The 18,060-nt window shown below is 35.8% G+C and overlaps 1 protein-coding gene across 3 annotated transcripts in view; it reads right to left on the reverse strand.

Moving 5' to 3' along the window:
• The window catches only part of LOC101253033 (histone acetyltransferase GCN5), a 38,657-nt gene extending 20,800 nt beyond the window's left edge, over positions 1–17,857 (reverse strand). For 2 of the 3 annotated variants that reach the window (XR_011212229.1, XM_004248775.4), the window contains exons 1-5: positions 14,966–17,857; positions 12,911–12,975; positions 12,742–12,822; positions 9,332–9,403; positions 1,122–1,290 (exon numbers count right to left, since the gene is read on the reverse strand). Coding sequence is in view for 2 of the 3 variants with exons in the window: in XM_004248775.4 (XP_004248823.1) it covers positions 1,122–1,290; positions 9,332–9,403; positions 12,742–12,822; positions 12,911–12,975; positions 14,966–15,532 (954 nt within the window). In the remaining variant the exon portion in view is untranslated. The remainder of the gene's footprint in view (positions 1–1,121; positions 1,291–9,331; positions 9,404–12,741; positions 12,823–12,910; positions 12,976–14,965) is intronic. The other variant, XM_026027689.2, reaches the window with a different exon arrangement.
• Between the last annotated feature and the right edge of the window lie 203 nt (positions 17,858–18,060).

An 18,060-nucleotide genomic window follows, 5' to 3' on the forward strand; every position in this document is an offset into this window, starting at 1 on the left:
AATTTCAGTATTATCCAACGACTATCCGACCACTTTCTGCGAGCTAGCAGTTCTCTATCCATTTTCAAGGAAGTTCTCCACCTGTCTTGGCTATATTGTGTGATTATTAGTTAATATTTGGTTAGAGATTTCCTCAATCCAATCATATCTTTCAATCTGATGCTTATAGTTCCAAATAAATGGGAGTTATCTATAACAAGCACGGTACATGTGACTTATATGCCCCAGCTTGAGTGGGTGTCTTAGATAGTTGATGTAGACATATTTATACTTAGCATCCAATATTAGACAAGTGTATGTACTCATTGTAATCATGTGTGTAAAAAGATAGAAGTGCATGGTGTATTAATTATGCATTCCCCATAAGATCTTTCCCCATGTTATATTTCTCACAGATTAGGTAATAATTAGAAGATGGTAAAACTGCATATTTCCTGATAAGTATGAAATGACTTCTCATAAGAGTGTCATAAATTAAGATTCAATCAATTGAATTTATGTACCAACAAAATAATCCAAGAAAAAATAGGACTATGCTTTGGCAAAAGGTGACATGTCTCAGGTGTAATAATATAGATGATTTTCGTCTCTCATGTGATGCTCTCGTGTAGACAAAACCTTGAGGCCTTTTTCACCACAAGCTAACCTAATTAACAGCTGTATAAATTTTACACTGGTTGACCCATTTTTCTACCACGTTTCTGATTAAAGGTGTAGCTAGTAAGTCCTCCATTATATATTCATCAAACAACTCTTTTTCAAAAGTCAACTAGATAAAACATTGATCACAATCTTGAACATTACACAACAACTTGAAGTTCAATTTTTAATGAGCCCTTACTAATCTTCATCTGGTTCTTTCGTCCTAGAGTTCTCTTTCAGAATAATGAGTAAAATACTGTAAGCAATTATTATAATTGTCACTCTTGAATAAAGGAAATATAACATAAAAGATGAAACGGAAACGATGACTTAGGTAATACCATTATTTTAACAACTTCATGAATAGTTCATAAGACTCATTAACAGAGTGCATGGACGTAAACATGAATTTGCTGAACTGACTGGTCAAGTTTGTTGAAAATAATAATACCATACTAAAATAAGAACCAGCTAAGTACCTGTTTGACAAAGTAACCAACAGCATTGTTGTCAGCATATGTTAGAAAATGAGTCAGCCCATCCACATCGCGTGCATGCTGCTTCAAGTGATTCATCAATCTGGTGCCATAGCCCTTAACTTGTTCATCTGCTGTAATTGCACAAAAAGCTATCTCCCCAAACTTCTGGCTATAGCATCAACAAAAAGACTTCCATCAACAATTTATAGATAAAACAAAATGTCACAACTGAACAAATTACACATTTCTTCCACATACTTTTTTTCTTAGGGAGAAGATGTGAATCATATTGTGGAATTAAAATCTACTTATCACTCCATCCAAGAGAACATTTTCTTTTGTGTTTCTAAAAGCAGTTGCAAAATACTATCAATTTCTTCTAATGGTAACCCATTTCCTTTCAATATTGAAATCATTTTGGATATCAAACTATTGAGAAGTAATAGGAACATATGTTATTATTATAATATTTTTGTTAGTATTAAAATAGAAATAGGATTGCATCTATTTTTTAATAATTGTGGTGTTCGGACCAGTCGCACACCTCTACTAATTCTACAAGATACCTGTCACCTCGCACCAGCAATAGCAATAGGTACCAGATAACTATATCCATATAGGATTGTATACATTACCCTACTTGGAAATTGGAAAAGAATTGTAATCTAGTGTCTATAAATAAGGGTCAATGTAGTAAAGTAGAATACACAACCAAATAATATTTTACCCTTTTATTTTTCACATGGTACCAGAGTTGTGAGATATCTTCGTTGTGCAGTAACCAACAAGTCCAGATTAGTCATGCCTCTTTCTAGTGATCTTTTTCTAGATAGATTGTGTCACCTTTGCTACGCTACTTCTTTTTTCAAAAACCAACAACACCACTGTAATACCTTGGAATCAAGAAGCCTAGAAAAGGGAGTCAAGTGGGAGGTCACCAGCCCATAACTAAGCCATGGCACCCTTCATGGAGCCATTCATGGGCCGTGAAGGGTACCACGGCTTGTGGTGCGTTCCAGATGCTGGCCAAGAGGGACCCCACGAGCCCCCAGACGGCTCGTGGTGGTGACAGTGAAGGGGAGGCAGAACTCCCCTAGCCACTAGTCTAGGGTCACGACTACCTAGACGGCTCGTGGACCCTGAGACGACTTCTGCGGGCCTCCATCTGGAGGTTTGCATCAGTTTTAAACTAGGGTCAGTTGGGTCTTTTCGTAATTATTTTATCTCGATACTGTGTCATTTTTCCCTTACCTAGAACCCCTATATTAGTATTTTTAACCCCAAAGTTCCCCAATTAAAATCATTCTCTCAAACTTACAAAACAAGATCAAGTTTCTTCCTCTAAAATATTTCTCTCTAGAAAGCTTGAAGATAAAAGGGTTCAACCTAGGGTTCCAAGTCAAGCCTCCAATTCCTCCCTTGAAGTTGAGCAATTGGCATTGAGGATGATAATTTTCATCCATTGATTCCTTCCTTCCATTCACAGAGTTGCCAAATTCTCCTATTTTCAAAGTTAGAAATCGCCAATTGAGTTAGCGTTTTTCTTCTATTTTATGGGTTCTCTTGATTATTGATTTAATTGATTGAATTGTGATCTCTTATGCATGAATTGATGAAATTCTATAGTTTTACGATGATTCTCCATGAGCCCATGTAATTTTCATGTTTCCAAGTTATGATGAATATGATGTGGGTTTTGAATTATGAAATTAAGCATGTTCATATGAAATTTATGTAAATGTTTTAAGCATGCTTTGAGAGTGAAGCATCAATGATGATGATTGTTGAAAGGATTTCTCATATACACATGGAAGCATGATTATGAAAGGTTTTCTCACATACTAAGGGTTCTAAGGTTGAAAGGTTTTTTTCACTTAAAATGAATCAACGATTAAGGAGTTATGCTAATTTTGAGGCAAATGGGGATTACCTATGCTCTCTATTGAATGACAATGACAAGAGGCGATTACCCATGTCATGTGATGTAAGGAAAAGAGGTGATTACCCATGTTCCTTAAAAGCTAAGATGAATAGGATTAAGAACTATTTTGTGAAGTTAAGCTTAGTACCGAGTGGACAAGTGGTTATTACCTAAGTCTCATAAACTATGCGCCATTATATGAGATAGACATTAACTAGTGGATCCACAATAGCTAGAAGTTCATGGTCCTAACCTTGGCAAGTCAGACAACTCTTTTCCGTGTGGGAGACACAGGATTCCATATTTATAGCTCGCATGGTCTTATATGATGGTTAAGGCTACATCCCACAAGCAAGCTATGATGAACCAGGGTTACTTCGAGAAGTATCGTAAGTATGTTTTAAGATGATGTCCACTTGCATTCATCATGTTTATGACTTATATTTTCTAACTCACAACACTGATGTTTTAGTTGATGATTGCTTACTCATGAAAATGTCTCGTTTTAACATGTTTTAAATGTTTTCATGCATGGCTATCATACTTGTTACATGTCTGTACTAACACATGCATACTCTTGCCTATATTTGGCAAAAATGTAAGGTCTGACAGTTAGGGTTCTCAGTTTCATGGCTAGAAGTTGATTTGAGAGATTTTGGGCTTTGGTGAGTCCTCATGCTTCAAGGACCAAACTTTCATTGTTTTTAGGTCTTTCCTTATTTTCAGTTTTAGACGTGATGTATGAGCTAGGCCTAATTTCATTCTTGTGTACTATATGGTTTTGAGACGATGTTTAGATTTTCGCTTTGCTTTATAAAACTTTGTTACATTAAAACTTCTTTTTAAATATCTTTATTCTATTATCTTTTATTATGAAAGTTAAGTGGCTTGTAATGGGGCCTCTCGGATACGCCATGTTACGCCTAGGGGCTACCTTGGGTCGTGACAACCACAACCCACCACATGGTAGGGGAAACTCTAGCTACAAAACCTCATCAGAACACTGAAGTAGACTCTCTGGCACGCACCAGCAAAACAAGCATATTTGATAATGCATCTACTACACGCGTTGGATCTTTCTTCTATAGGTTCATCCAGACTACACCCGTTGGATCTTTCTTCTGTAGGTTCATCCAGCTATTCTGAGTCACCTTAGATATTTTTTTGAGGGTCTCAACAACCAAAACCCTAATCCAGCCACTCGAGTCAAATTTTCGAGAAGATCCAAACCTTTTTTTAGCTTCTACTCAACTTCAAGACTTCTAATTCTCGAAAAATTGGTGATTTACTCTTTGGTAAGATTCCTTGAAGTTTTGAGCCGTGTCTTTCATATTTGATGTTTTAAATTCCAAAAATACGAGAATCTAAAAAGTTGTAGTCCTACAATCACTCCTAAACCATTAATAGGAAGTTCAAATTATTTAGCCTGGGCTTTCTTGGTTAAGTTGTGGTGCAAAGAAAAAGATGATCGAAATCACTTAAGAAAAAAGGATAAGGAGATAGAGAAGAAGACCATAGCAAAGTGAGAGAAGATTGATCTTGTGGTAATCTACGCGAGTAGTACTTCGGAGCTTGTTCTCTTCCTTTTAAGTAAAACTCCTATTAATCATCGTTGGGTTTTTGCCGTCAAAGTTGGCCTGAATGGTCAAGTTGGTCAGGTTAAGGTTCACCTTTGTTGCCAAAAGAGTATATTGGAATATTTGGGCTCAAATATAATGATAGTTTTCACTTGTGGTTGTAATAGCATGTGACTGCCTTTGTTTGTGATTAAATTATCTCATATTGATTAAACCTAACATTTCTTATATTGTGAGTGTTACAAGGCAATTTACGGATTTTTCTCGTGATAGTTATTAGATGCAATTGTCCACATTCTATGATATATAAAGTCAATCCACGTAACGGGCTACTCTTCAAGGGCTAAACCTATGAGCACTCAAGCAAGATTGCCTTTAGGTAGACATTTTACACCCAGATGTGTTTTAGTAGGACATAATTTCATGTCCTCCAAGAGTAAGAAACAGAGTATGGCTCCTCAATTAGTGTAGAAGCAGAATATCGAGCAATGGTTGCAGTAACTTGTGAGCTAGTTTAGATTACACAATTGGTTAGAGAATAAAAATATGGAGAAATCAATCATGGAACTTCTACACAGTTGCCCTTCCTATTGCATCAAATTCGATATTTCATGAGAGGACCAATCATATTGAGATTTTGACCATCACTTTTAGTGAAAAGATACTTTCAGGAGATCTTGTTGCGAAATTGGTGAAGTCAAGTGATCAACTTGCAAATATTTTCACCAAGTCTTTCACTGATCCTCGTATTGACTATTTGTTACATTTGTAACAAATTTGGTGCATATTATTTGTATGCGCCAATTTCAGGAATGCTAGAATTAGAATAGGAATTAAGATTGTATATAGTGTCCACCGAGAAAAGGATTGTAATGTAGTGGCAATAAATAGGGCTCAATGAAATAATGTAGAATACGCAATCCAATAATTCTTTCTTTTATTTTCACAGATTTTTTTTGTCAAAAGTAACAAGTTTTTGTATAAATCTTCAGCAATAAGGCTGGTGTCCCAAAAATTTACATCACACAATTACTTACAACTGAGTAGGCTCAGCAACCCCCTAAAAAAGAAAATCTATCTCTAGGTCCTATTTCATCTTACAAGGATCCTAAGATGTCTACAATCACTACAGAATCATCTATATATTCCGGACTACACCTAGCAAAAAGTGATAATGCGGTTCGTTTTAATCCTATGCAGAGGACTGCTAACACTTTCAAAACATCTCGAATTTCTCTCCTTCCAAATGGTCCACCATGTCACTGCTGGGACAATTTTTCATCTGTTTTTGTCCATGCTACCACTCCTTTCATAGTTCCAGCTTACTAGAGCCTGACCTGCCCTTTTAGGCATAGTCCACCTTATGCCTCTGAAATTAGTAAACAAGTTACATAGTTGGCTAACCACTTTAAAATGTAAAAACAAATGGTTGATTGTCTCTGCCTTTTGCTCACAAAAAAAATCTTGGACACATTTGTATGCCCTTCTTCATGAGGTTTTCTTGCATTAGAACAGCCTCTTTCACTACCAGCCAAGTATTTGTAGGGAAATTTTTACCTTCCATTATAAGCTTCAAGGGTAAGAAACTAATTTCAGACCCCGTCTGATTCAAACTCTTATAAGCAGAGCTGACTGTGAATAAACCGTTGTTATGGCACTTCCATCTGAGAGTATCTCTCCTTCCTTGGTCCTGTATATTGATCTAAGGTGCCTTGAATTCTGCCTGTCTTTCCACCTCCCAATCTTGCATCAGTTTTATATGTCAGGCTTCACCCTTGAGGAGTCCATACTTCTTGTAGAGTAGACTCATGTGGGAAAAGTTGCTTGAGACTGCCATTTCATACCAATCATCATCCCAAAACTTGATCTTTCTTCCACTCTTTACATTGAAGCTTGTTCTTTTGAAGAAAACCTCTTTGGTCTTCCAGAAATCTTCCTTCTCATATTTTGCTTGGATCACCCTCACCCACAATGTCTGCTCTTCTTTAGGAAATCTCCACAGCCATTTCATAAGCAAGTTTTTGTCATGTTTTCTCAAATTTCTGATGCCTAAACTGCCTTGCTTTTTTGATAGGACTACAGTCTTCCATTCAACTAAATGAAAATCTTTTTACTCCTTTTCTCCATTCCACAAAAATTTCTCCTTATGGCATCAATTCTTTCCTCTACTTTGGCTGGAATAGGGAAAATTGTCATCAAATAAGTTGGCAAGGCATCTAAGACTGAATTGATCAAAACTAATCACCGTCCTCTTGACAAGTATTGTGCTTTTCATTTGGACAGTCTCTTCTCACATCTCTCCACCACTCTATTCCAAATCTCTGACTTTGCTTTTTGCTCCTAGGGGCATCCCCAAATAGATAGTTGGCAACTGCCCTATCTCTCCTCCCAGGACTTCTATAAATTGTTGGATTCTATTCACCTCATTGATTGGGAAAATGTGACTTTTCCTCAAAGTGATGTGCAGACCAGAAGTTGCTTCAAAAGGATAAGTATTACCCTCAGAATCTTGAGTTGTTTCTCCTCTGCATCACAAAAGATAAGAGTATCATCTGCATATTGTAAATGTGTGACTTCCACTTTTGCATTCCCATCCTTTGCAACATTGAAACCCCTTATCCAAACATTGTTGTGAGATGTCTTTATCATGTTACTTAAAACCTTCCATCACCAATAAGAACAGAAAAGGTGAGAGGGGATCACCTTGTCTCAATCCTCTGTCCGAAGGGAAAAAACTTCAGGAGACCCATTTATCAACACTGAAAATTTGATAGTACTTATGCAAAATCTCATCCACCTGATCCACTTCATTCCAAATCCCATCCTCTGCGTGATTCCAAGCAAAAAAATCCAATTGACATGGTCATATGCTTTTTCTATATCCAGTTTGCACATAACTCCTCGAATCTTGTCATTGTTCTTGAATCTAAACACTCATTAGCAATGAGAACTGCATCCGTGATTTGTCTACCTCTCAGGAAGGCCATCTGTTGCGTATCAACTAGCTTATGCATCACTTTCTTTAATCTTTCTGTGAGAATTTTAGATATCAGCTTGTAGACACTTCCTACCAAACTGATTGGTCTGAAATCTCTCAAACTCTTTGGCACCTTTTTTTTTTGGAATGAGAGCTATGTATGTTGCATTAAAGCTCTTCTCAATAATCTCATGCAAATGAAAGTTTTGAAAAGTTGCCATCACATCTTCCTTAACAATCTCCCAGCATTTTACAAAATAACCCATAGAGTATCCATCCGGACGGGTGCTTTGTCAGTGGCACAAGCTTTAAGTCCAAACATGACTTCTTCCTCTTCAAAAGGTTTTTGCAGTTCTTGTTGTTCTTCTGCATTAATAGAAGGACGCTTATTCATGTTGTAAGATGGCCTCCAGTTCTCACTATCACTATACAGCTTCCTGTAAAATGATACAATCTCTTTTTTGATGTCGCAGCCTCCACCAGTTCTTGTCCTTCTACTACTAGTTTATCAATGTGATTTATCCTCTTGCAAGCATTAGCAATGAAAGAACTTAGTGTTCTTGTCACCCTGTTTAATTCACAATGTTCTTGATATTTGTCTCCAAGCTATCTCTTCCCTTTTTGCAAAATCTTCAAACATTTTGACCAAATTTGCTTTCTGGACAGCTTCCGCTTCTATTAAAGGTCTATTTTGCTGAATATTATCAAATTCAGTAATTCTGGAAAGCAGTTCCTTCTTCTTTTTTCCTAGATTCCCATATGTACTTGCACTCCATTAGTTCAATTTGAACTTTAGGGCCGTTAACTTGGAAGCTAAAATATAGTCAGGCTTCCTTTCAAAAACGAAAGATGACCACCGTTCTTTGATTCTTCCATTAAAACCATCGGCCTCCAGCCACCACCCTTCAAACTTAAAATAGGATTTTGTGTGAATCCAACTGCCACTTGTTAGTGCAATTGGTGTATGATTTGAGCATACTCTGGGTAAAATTTCTTGCTTCACATTGGTGAAACTCCCCCCCCCCCCGCAATTTCAGTAGAATACAGTATTCTATCAATTCTTGATACAGCTTCCGTGCTTCTACCCCTGGCCCACGTGTACTCCCCTCCTTCCAATTGTGAATCGATCAATTCCATCTCTTCAATTGCATCAGGAAACTCATTCATGTATACCGAGGTTCTGGAGCAGTTCTTTTCTCCGGGTCATACCTGACAATGTTGAAATCACCTCCGACAATCCAAGATTTGGTGAATATTAACTCAACTCTCAGACTCTGTTATCTTCTTCAACCCCACCCTCAACTCCCGTGCGTAGTCACATAAAGACGGGATATTAGTACACGGGGATTTAGAGGTATTAGCTGCATGATTAACTTGAATTCATATTAAGCATTGGATCCGCTAAGATATAATGGGACTTAAACCCACTTTGTGCAACTGTCCATTAAATATTGCCAAGTCATCACTTATCATCTAAAAAGTAGTTATAAATGCAACTGGGGGTAAAATAAACTACATATTGATGAATATGAATCCACTTCCTGAAGGGATAGAACATGAAAACACTAATGATTGGATGAAAAGAAGTTCAGTATTTAATTACTAACTTTAAGTAGCGAAGTGGAAAACCATTTTTACAATCAGGAAAAGCACATTCTGTTGGATGATAAGAATCAGACAATGACTCCAACCTCTTGCTGTATGAGTAGAATAATAAAAAGAATAAGATAATTACCTGGTATATGGACGATATGTTATGCCACCAACCACCAGATTGCGTCTGATGACCATTACAGACTTATGGTTTCTATAACAAGCAAAAATGAAAAAAGAGACTAAGAATAATTTACAAACACTACAGATTACAAGCTATTAGCCATCAAGAAAAGCCGTAGAAGATCACCATGTTTCTGTTTCTGTTTCTTTCTTTTTCGTTTTTTGGTGATAAAGAAAATAACTTAATGAATGCAGGTCAATGACCCCGAAGTAGAAATGGCATACAAACAAAAAAGAGCCTAGCCAGAAATATTATTATTTATAAAGACTAAAGAGTACCAATCATCTACAATAACCAGGACTCGCTAGTACTCTAAAATTATACACCCAAAACACAAGATGACACTGAGATATGCCCAAAGAAGTTTTCGACATACTTAACTTTACTCCTGACTCTGACAGAATATCCTTGAATTCTTAGTATAAAAAGGTTATTTGGTGAGACTCCATAATTCCTTTCTCTCCACATTTTCCATATGATTATCAAAGGAGCGACTCCAACCTCTACAATGTACACCTCCCCTTCCTTCCAATTGCAAAACTTAAATTAAATTCTCATCATACCAGCACTAACACTTAATATCAAATAGGTTTCAAACTCTACTCCACAAAGATCTGCAACCTTGGAGTGATGTCACAAGTGATTCACGTCTTCACTAAATCTCCTAGTAGCATATTCAGAAAATACAAGTACTAGTGATTCGTGTCATCATCAAACATTGTATGTAAGTAGCACATACATAAGATATGAGCATTCTTCCTCGTTCATGCATGGCCAGCAGACCAAAAGAAGCAGACTTTTCCAGGGTAGAACCAACTATCATGCGCAGAAGACATGATCTTAAAACATGATACGACACTTTCATGGACAAAAGAGCATATCTTTAAGAATCAAATAAGAGGTCATTTACGGTTTAAGAGGGAGAATTCAAGTTTGAGTTCACATAAGAGGGGAAAAGGAGATAGTAGTATATACCTAACCGATGAAGATGATGATGACACAATGAAAAATTAGATATTTTGACAATCTTGTAGAAGAATAGAATGTTGATCTATTTACATTTTTTTATTTTGCTTGTCCCGCGGAATTTTGTGCTATCTACTTTTTAGCTTTTAAAATGAACATTTGCTTATATATATTGTCTTTGAGCAAGTTTATTTGTCTTCTAAAAATTGCATTGATGAAGTGAGCACAACAACTGCACTTTTAAGTGAAGCGGGGTTTTGTCGCTTCCCGTTCTCAAAAACACTGTGATCGAGGCACTCCAACCTTACATTTTAGTACTTGTGCTGAAAATTCACTGCTTTTTGCCTCACCTATTAGTATGATTTTGCATTTCCTGAGATTGATCTAAAGTTTTGAGACCACTTCAAAACATATAAGAATGTGTCTAATGAATGTCAATTGAGACAGATCTGCATCACAGAACAGCAATGTGTCATCAAATATAGAAGATGCAACCCTAACATTGCTTTGCCCATAATTGAGATAGTTAAACCCCTCAAGTACCATACTGACACATCTCATTCCATCATTTCGCTCTCAGCTTCCATAACCAAAATGAATAACATAGATAACGGCTCTCCCTGTTGCAAGCCATTAGAGCTGTTGAAAAATTCACTGGAGTTCCACTCAGCGGGATCAAGAATCATCTTCTGTTGATACAAAATTTGATCCATTTCCTTCACTTCTCTCAAAATCCATTTTCTTCTTTTTCAATAGGGTAGTTAATTTCAACAAAAATTGAGGGAACACCTGTATACAAGTCATATACAAAAAAGAGAGAACCTACACCATAATATAGTTCTCAACAAAAGAAATCCAATCCTCTATGCAAATAGGGACTCATAATTACACCAACAAGAATCTAAAGATAAAACAGTACACATGATGAATTCGGGAATACCCACTTCCCATGGTCGTAGCCCTTCTCTATGTCCAATTCACATAAAACCTCCGGCTTCCCTTCTTCCTTCTAGAGTTGACCACACCATTTTCCATAAGATCCATTCCACAAGTGTGTTCTAAGAGGTAGACATTGTATCGTTCAACACTTTTCTAGTTTGTTGGAGAGCACCACAAAAATTATCTTATAAATGCTCTTGTCCACACTAATAGGCCTATATTTCCTTATGTTCGTTGCTCCCTACCTTTTCAACATAATGGTAATGAATTATGATTAATATTTGTTCATACTCTCCAGCTTTTTGATATATAATTATGGCTTCCATCGTGACTTTCTTAATTATGATCTACCATTTTTGGAGAAACACCAACATGACTAGATTTTGTCTGAAGGCCATGTATACCGCACAACTCTCCATTGCCTCTTACAACTCCTCTTCCTCAATACCCCTCAGCGCTCCCTCTTTTCTCTCCTATTTGATTTGACACCCTCTCCCATCTTAGGTTCACCTCCTCCCTACACAAATGTTCATAAAATACACAACCACTCCTTTTACCCCCTCAGCCTTAAAATCATTGCATTCACCTCCATTGACTCTATAAAGTTCATGCTCTAATTTGCAATTGTTACCTTATAAAAAGATTAAATATTTGATTCCCCTCTTTCAACCACAACTTCGGTGATTTTTCTCTCCAAGTGATGTCTTGAGTTATTGCTTATGTCGCTAACTCCCTCTCCAACTCCTTCTGTGTTTCCCTTTTCTCCAACTCCTTCAATCCTCCTCTCCTCCAACACCTTCGGTCCTCCTGCTCTCTCCACCTTCCCGCAGCAGTAGCCTGATCATTGAGTGCGCAATCATGACAGGATCAAGGAAGAAGCCTCGGCTAACTCCGTGCTAGTAGCCGCGATAAGATAGGGGGGAAAGTGTTCTTCGCAATGACTTGGCGTAAAGGGCACATGGGCAAAGAATCGAGTTGAAAGTGAAAGCCGCCAAAAACTGGCGAAATCTCATATTTTAATTCTAAGGTATATTTTACCCAATAAGCAGGACCAACCATGTTGCCTCCAAAAGCCAAACCCCATATTTCTTCTAGAGAATCTCCTAATTGTTCTAGAGCAACTAGAAAGAGATTCTTTAACCAAAAAGAACTCGTATTTTTTAATTGTTCCAAAGCAACTAGAAAGTGATTCTTTAACCAGTAAGAATTCGGTTTGATGTAGCATACTTATCCAGAAGTTTTTGCAACTCAATCATAAATGATGAAATCCTCAAAGATTTAACCCTTTCAAACTCCATTTATAACTCACTAGAGGATCGGGAAACAAAGAGAAGATGTGTCCGAACGAGACGAAGAGAAAATTGAGTATTCACATATACTGTTGTTTTCAAAATACAACCTTAGCCATGTCAAGAGAAATAGAATGATAGATATATACTAAAAGAACATTTCAAGATCCACACCTGTCCATCACAAGACGAACAATATATTCCTTAGGCATGTTTGGTAGTTGCCTTGCGAATATATTCTTCAATCCTACTAACCTGCAAAGAACATATATCAATTATAGGTTGCCAGGATAGATCGTATGTGTAAACACTACGTGCAACAACGTAAGATAAATATTGATACCAAATCATATGCTCATCAACTCCATCGTTTGAAACACATACAAACTTGAGTCTTCCTGATTCCTCCTGCAAAATGTTAAAAGTTACTTTGATAGTAAATGAATGGAAACAAGTCTATAAATAAAGATTTGAATGTACTAACAATCTGTAAAACCCTTACAGGTTCAGACTTTTAGTTGCAAAAATTTAAAAAGTCAATCCTAAAAATAACCTCAACTTATGTAAAAACAAGAAGTCCCTATAGGCAAAGAGAACAGAATAGAATATCTCTCTCAATCCAATTGTTACCATAAAGGCATAAAATGGATCTTGGGTCTAACTCTACCTTAAAAACTAGTTCTAGAAAGGAGAATTGTCCAAGGCCATATAAAGAGACCACCCATCCCTTTTTCATCCGATAAGGGACACTCCAACACCCCACCTGACGCCCATGGTTGGTATCTAGAGTGTGAGCAATTTAATATAGGCACCAAACATCGGGAAATAACAATGGAGATGGATCCTGCTATGATACCTTGTAGAGAAATGAACAGAGCTTACACAAGCTAAACACCAAAAGTTCGCTAAAGATGAGAGAATTGCCCAAGACCATATAATGAGACCATCCCTTTTTCATCCAATGTGGGACTCTTCAACAATCCCCTCATATGGTCTTGGGCAATCCACTCATCCCGAGTTAAATTTTGGTATTGAGTTAGGTCCAAGGCCCATAACTCTAAAATTTACCACCAGGATAGAACAATTTGCTTTAGTACATCACCTAGAGCTGGTTAGGGAGATCTAATCATTTTATTCATGCTACAAATTGACATCTTTTTAAATCACGTGGCTTCTTTCTCAACACCACCATCTCCATGATAGTAATATCACCTTTTGTTTATGTAGTCCCTAATAAGCTATCTTTTTTATAATTTTATTTTTCTTGTCACGGGAATTGATCGTATTGCATTGTTTCCAATTTAGTATAACCCACTTGACCTTTTTCTTTATAGTTTGTTTTCTCTTTGCTAAAAGAATGGTTGAATTTACTCATTTACAGTACTCACTACTCAATGCAAAAATAATTCTTTTTTCCTTCTTCCATCGATTTACCTCTCTTTTCTAATTTTTCTTTCCCTTTTCAATAAGTTAATTTTCTCCAGTTTTACAGCAAACCAAGAAAAATTTAGGTTCTTTGACATCTCAAGTTAGTTTAAGCAAAAAGTTGAAGGTGGGCCTATCTTGACTTGAAATGTCAAAGTCCTAGTGGGACCAAATAGACAAGGATATCAATCGTGTACACCAAGAAGAAAAAGATACATGCAATGGAGCCAAAAACTTACAAAAAGTTGAACAAAATACAAGTGCATAATTTTAGAAACAACCATCAGAGGTAGTAGCCACTAGCCACTTAAGCATAATGTTAGAGCAAGAGAGGACAAAATTCATGATTTACAGTATGTGACTGAACCTCTCCCTCTCAGCCGAACTGGAAGAACAACAAAGTAATACCAAGGACATATCTTACATTATCGAAATACAAAGGAAAAAAAGGTTAACAGCAAGAAAATATGAAGCTATATTACTTAAAGAGACTAGGTGTGGAAAATAAAAGGATGTCAATACAATTAGGGAAGTTATAGGAAGGGGAAATGAAATTCTTGATACTGCAATTGGCCATACACTTTTGAAGGTCCAAAGAGGGGTACACATACAAATCCCATTGCATACTTCCAAAACGTTTGATGCCTAAATTTAGTTTTCTAGTTTCTTATTCATAACAAACAGTCTTCAAGAGAGATTCACATTATGTCAAACAGAAAGCATGCTTTGCATTCTATCTGCTCAATATATCCTACAGAAAGTGGAAGGAATCATTTCACAATTCAACAAGCAGGACACAAAAGCTACTTAAAGATACTCATATACTTCAATTTTCCATGGAAAATTATTCCTTTAGAGGATCATTTGCCCGTTGAAAACTATTTTACTTAAAGAACACATTTTTTCAGAAATCATTTTCCACCATAACAAATATTATCCATTAGAAAAAAGTGTCATAGCTGAAAACTATTACCTCCCTCTTTAAGCTCTCTTCCCTTGCTGTATAAGCACCGCTAGTCTGTAAATTTTCAGTAAAAATATTCTTCATACTCTCATCCTTCACTACCGCCCCTGAAACAGAACCAGTGGCAGTAGGTGGTGCAACATTACCGGAACAACCAGTACCAACTTCTTTTGCTATCTCGGAAGACTCAATTTTCACTGAATTATCACTCTTAATCTTAGTGTTCCTCCCTGAAGGTACCATAGCCACGCTAGTCTCCAAACGCGAGGCAGTGAAATTGCGAATGGAAGAAGCATCATAATCTTCTTCGTCATCATCGCCGACCTCTTCGGAGTCATCTTCGGAGTCGGAATCTGCACCGCCTCCGCGGGCGCTGATACTCTCTAAGTCATCGTTGGAGGTAAGAGCGCCGTCGCGCGTGTCGGAGAAAGAGGACGGGAAAGGCGGCGCGTGGTCATCAGATGCCATCTTGCGTTTGTGGATCGATGAGGTCGCTGAGGCCGACGCAGAATGTGAGGGTGACGGCGATTGTGAACTCCGGGATCGGCCCGGCGCCGTCAAGTGCGAAGCGTCCATTTGAAACAACGATTCGGTTCGAAATTTTTGAAATTCAGGATTTATGAACGGGGCAGGGTGGGGTAGTTGCGGGTCAAACCCACGAAAGATTTCAATTTGCCCTGCCACACTTAATTCTCACTTAAATACTTAATTTTCATTTTAGACAATTTATATAGGATTTTCTGCATAGTTTTGACAATTTTCTGATAATAAACAAAAAGTTAAAAGGAGAGTGTAATTTACTTGTTGATGACGTAACAAACAATCAATGAAACAAATAGTTATTTTTAGTTTAAAATAATTATAAAATCTATTTAGTAAATAAATTTAAAATATTATTCTAAGAAAATCTCTTATTTCATTACACTCAAAATCTTATTCTTTTTTTTAAAAAAATAAGTATAATGTACAAGTACCCCTCAACTTACGTCCGAAATCTCAGAGACACATTTATACTATAATACGGTCCTATTACCCCCTAAACTAATTTTATTAATAACTTTTATCCTTTTCGGCCTACGAAGCACTACCTTGTAGGCCCAATGCTAGTTGATTTTTTTTAAGCTTGTGCCACGTAGGCCAAAAAGGGGTAGACAATTACTTATAAAATAAGTTCAGTGGGGTAATAGAACCCTAGTATAGTATAAGTGTGTCTCTGGAATTTCGAATATAGGTAGAGGGGGTACTTGTGCATTTTTCCAAAAAAATATTCTTTTCTTTTACTATTTTTCATATTTATTCATCTTCTTTCTTTTTAGTATTTCTTTTTGGAAAGAAAAGAGTAGAGGAAGAAAAAAGGAGAGAAAAAATATGAAATATGGGCGTTGGTATCTATTTTTTCGGCAAAAAGGGGATGGAGATGATGGTAGATTTAGATTGGTAATACAATGAAAAAGAAGAAAATGACTTTAAAAAGAATTTGAATAAAAAATTTGACCTCCATTGAAGGAATTTAGCTTGAAAAAAAATAGGGGGTGATGGCTTGATATTTGAGAAGAAGAAGAGAAAATAAAATTAAAAATGGCTAAATTAAGTCTTTCACGCACTATTGTTGAATGTATCACACTCACTTTGTCATGTCAGCAAAAAGTGTAAAAATGACACAACAGAACCTACATGAGGTGTCTAAAATGAACATTACGTAATTTAGGTGTCGAAGTGAAAATTGATATCAAGTTTAGGGAGCCACTGATGAATGTGGCCTAGAAATTTATTATTTTCAATTTGCGTGGATACACATAAACTAAACTAATATATGTATTAACGAGCTTGTGTGGTTGGTTGTTTTGATAAATATAATTGTAAATGTTATTATAGTGAAAATTTTAAAGTTTAACTTATTATATAATGATATAGTAAAATTTATCTGAGAGAATGTTAATATTTAGCACATTAATATGTTATTATAGAATATTATGTAAATAAATTCATATATGTGCTTCATTTAGTGTATAAGATGCATTATTCAATTTATTTATTTATTAAATTATTCCAAAAAAATAGACATCCACATTGTCCTCTAATTATAATAAAAAGTATATAAAGATTTAATCATTAGATTAAATTAAATATCATTAAGCAAAATCATACCATTATGATATAGTTGTGTATTATATAATTCTTACAATTGAATAATATATTTATAAATTTATATTTAATTTTGAATAACATATTGAACAGATTAGAATATAGTAAAAAAAATATAAGTTAATATATGTGAGATCATGAAATTTTATTATTTTGTAGAGATATAATTTAATCGAGAAATTAATATTTATTAATTTTAAGAATGATATGTGATTTAATGAAGGTTAATTTTGATTATATCAAAATTATTATATCCTACTAATTTATGTATCATATTTATTGATTTCACATAAAAAAATATTTTACATCCAGTACAACGAATACATCAAAATCATTGTATTTTACTAATTTCAACCTTGTGATGTTGTGATAATACGAATTTTCTAGATATATTATCGAACAGATTTTATCGTAGGATATTAGAAGGTTATGAAGTGGGATAAACTGATCCAGCAAAAATCGATGTTTTGGATGCTATCAATTTGCAATCCCTGTTTTGAGAACAAATGTTCAGCAAGAGACAATAACAAATTATTTTCGACATTGTAAAATTCGTTCAGGAATGCAATCTCAGAGAATTTGAATGAACCTACATGTGAAAACGTCATTCATGAACTTGAGGTTAAAATTAATGATCTCGATTACCACAAATGGGTGTCAATAACCTATTGGATTATCCTGGTGAAAGTGATACATGGTTTAAAAGAAATTGTGGATACCATAAAAAAATAGAGAAAATACATAAAAAAAAAAAAAAGAACTGCACTTGGCACGAAAACTCACTTTAGTACTTAAACTACACGGGTGTTTATATACCCCTTTTAACATGTTTGATGTGAATTATTTTAACCTTCCGAGCTCTAGCCTAGTTGAAGGCTGAGCATTGTTATGCACGCGCATTTTTAGTGTTCCACATCGCCTAAGGATTTAAAAAGTATCTTACCCGTTCCCAAAATTCA

This window comes from Solanum lycopersicum, chromosome 10, assembly GCF_036512215.1.
Source record: "Solanum lycopersicum chromosome 10, SLM_r2.1".
NCBI classification, from domain to species: domain Eukaryota; kingdom Viridiplantae; phylum Streptophyta; class Magnoliopsida; order Solanales; family Solanaceae; genus Solanum; species Solanum lycopersicum.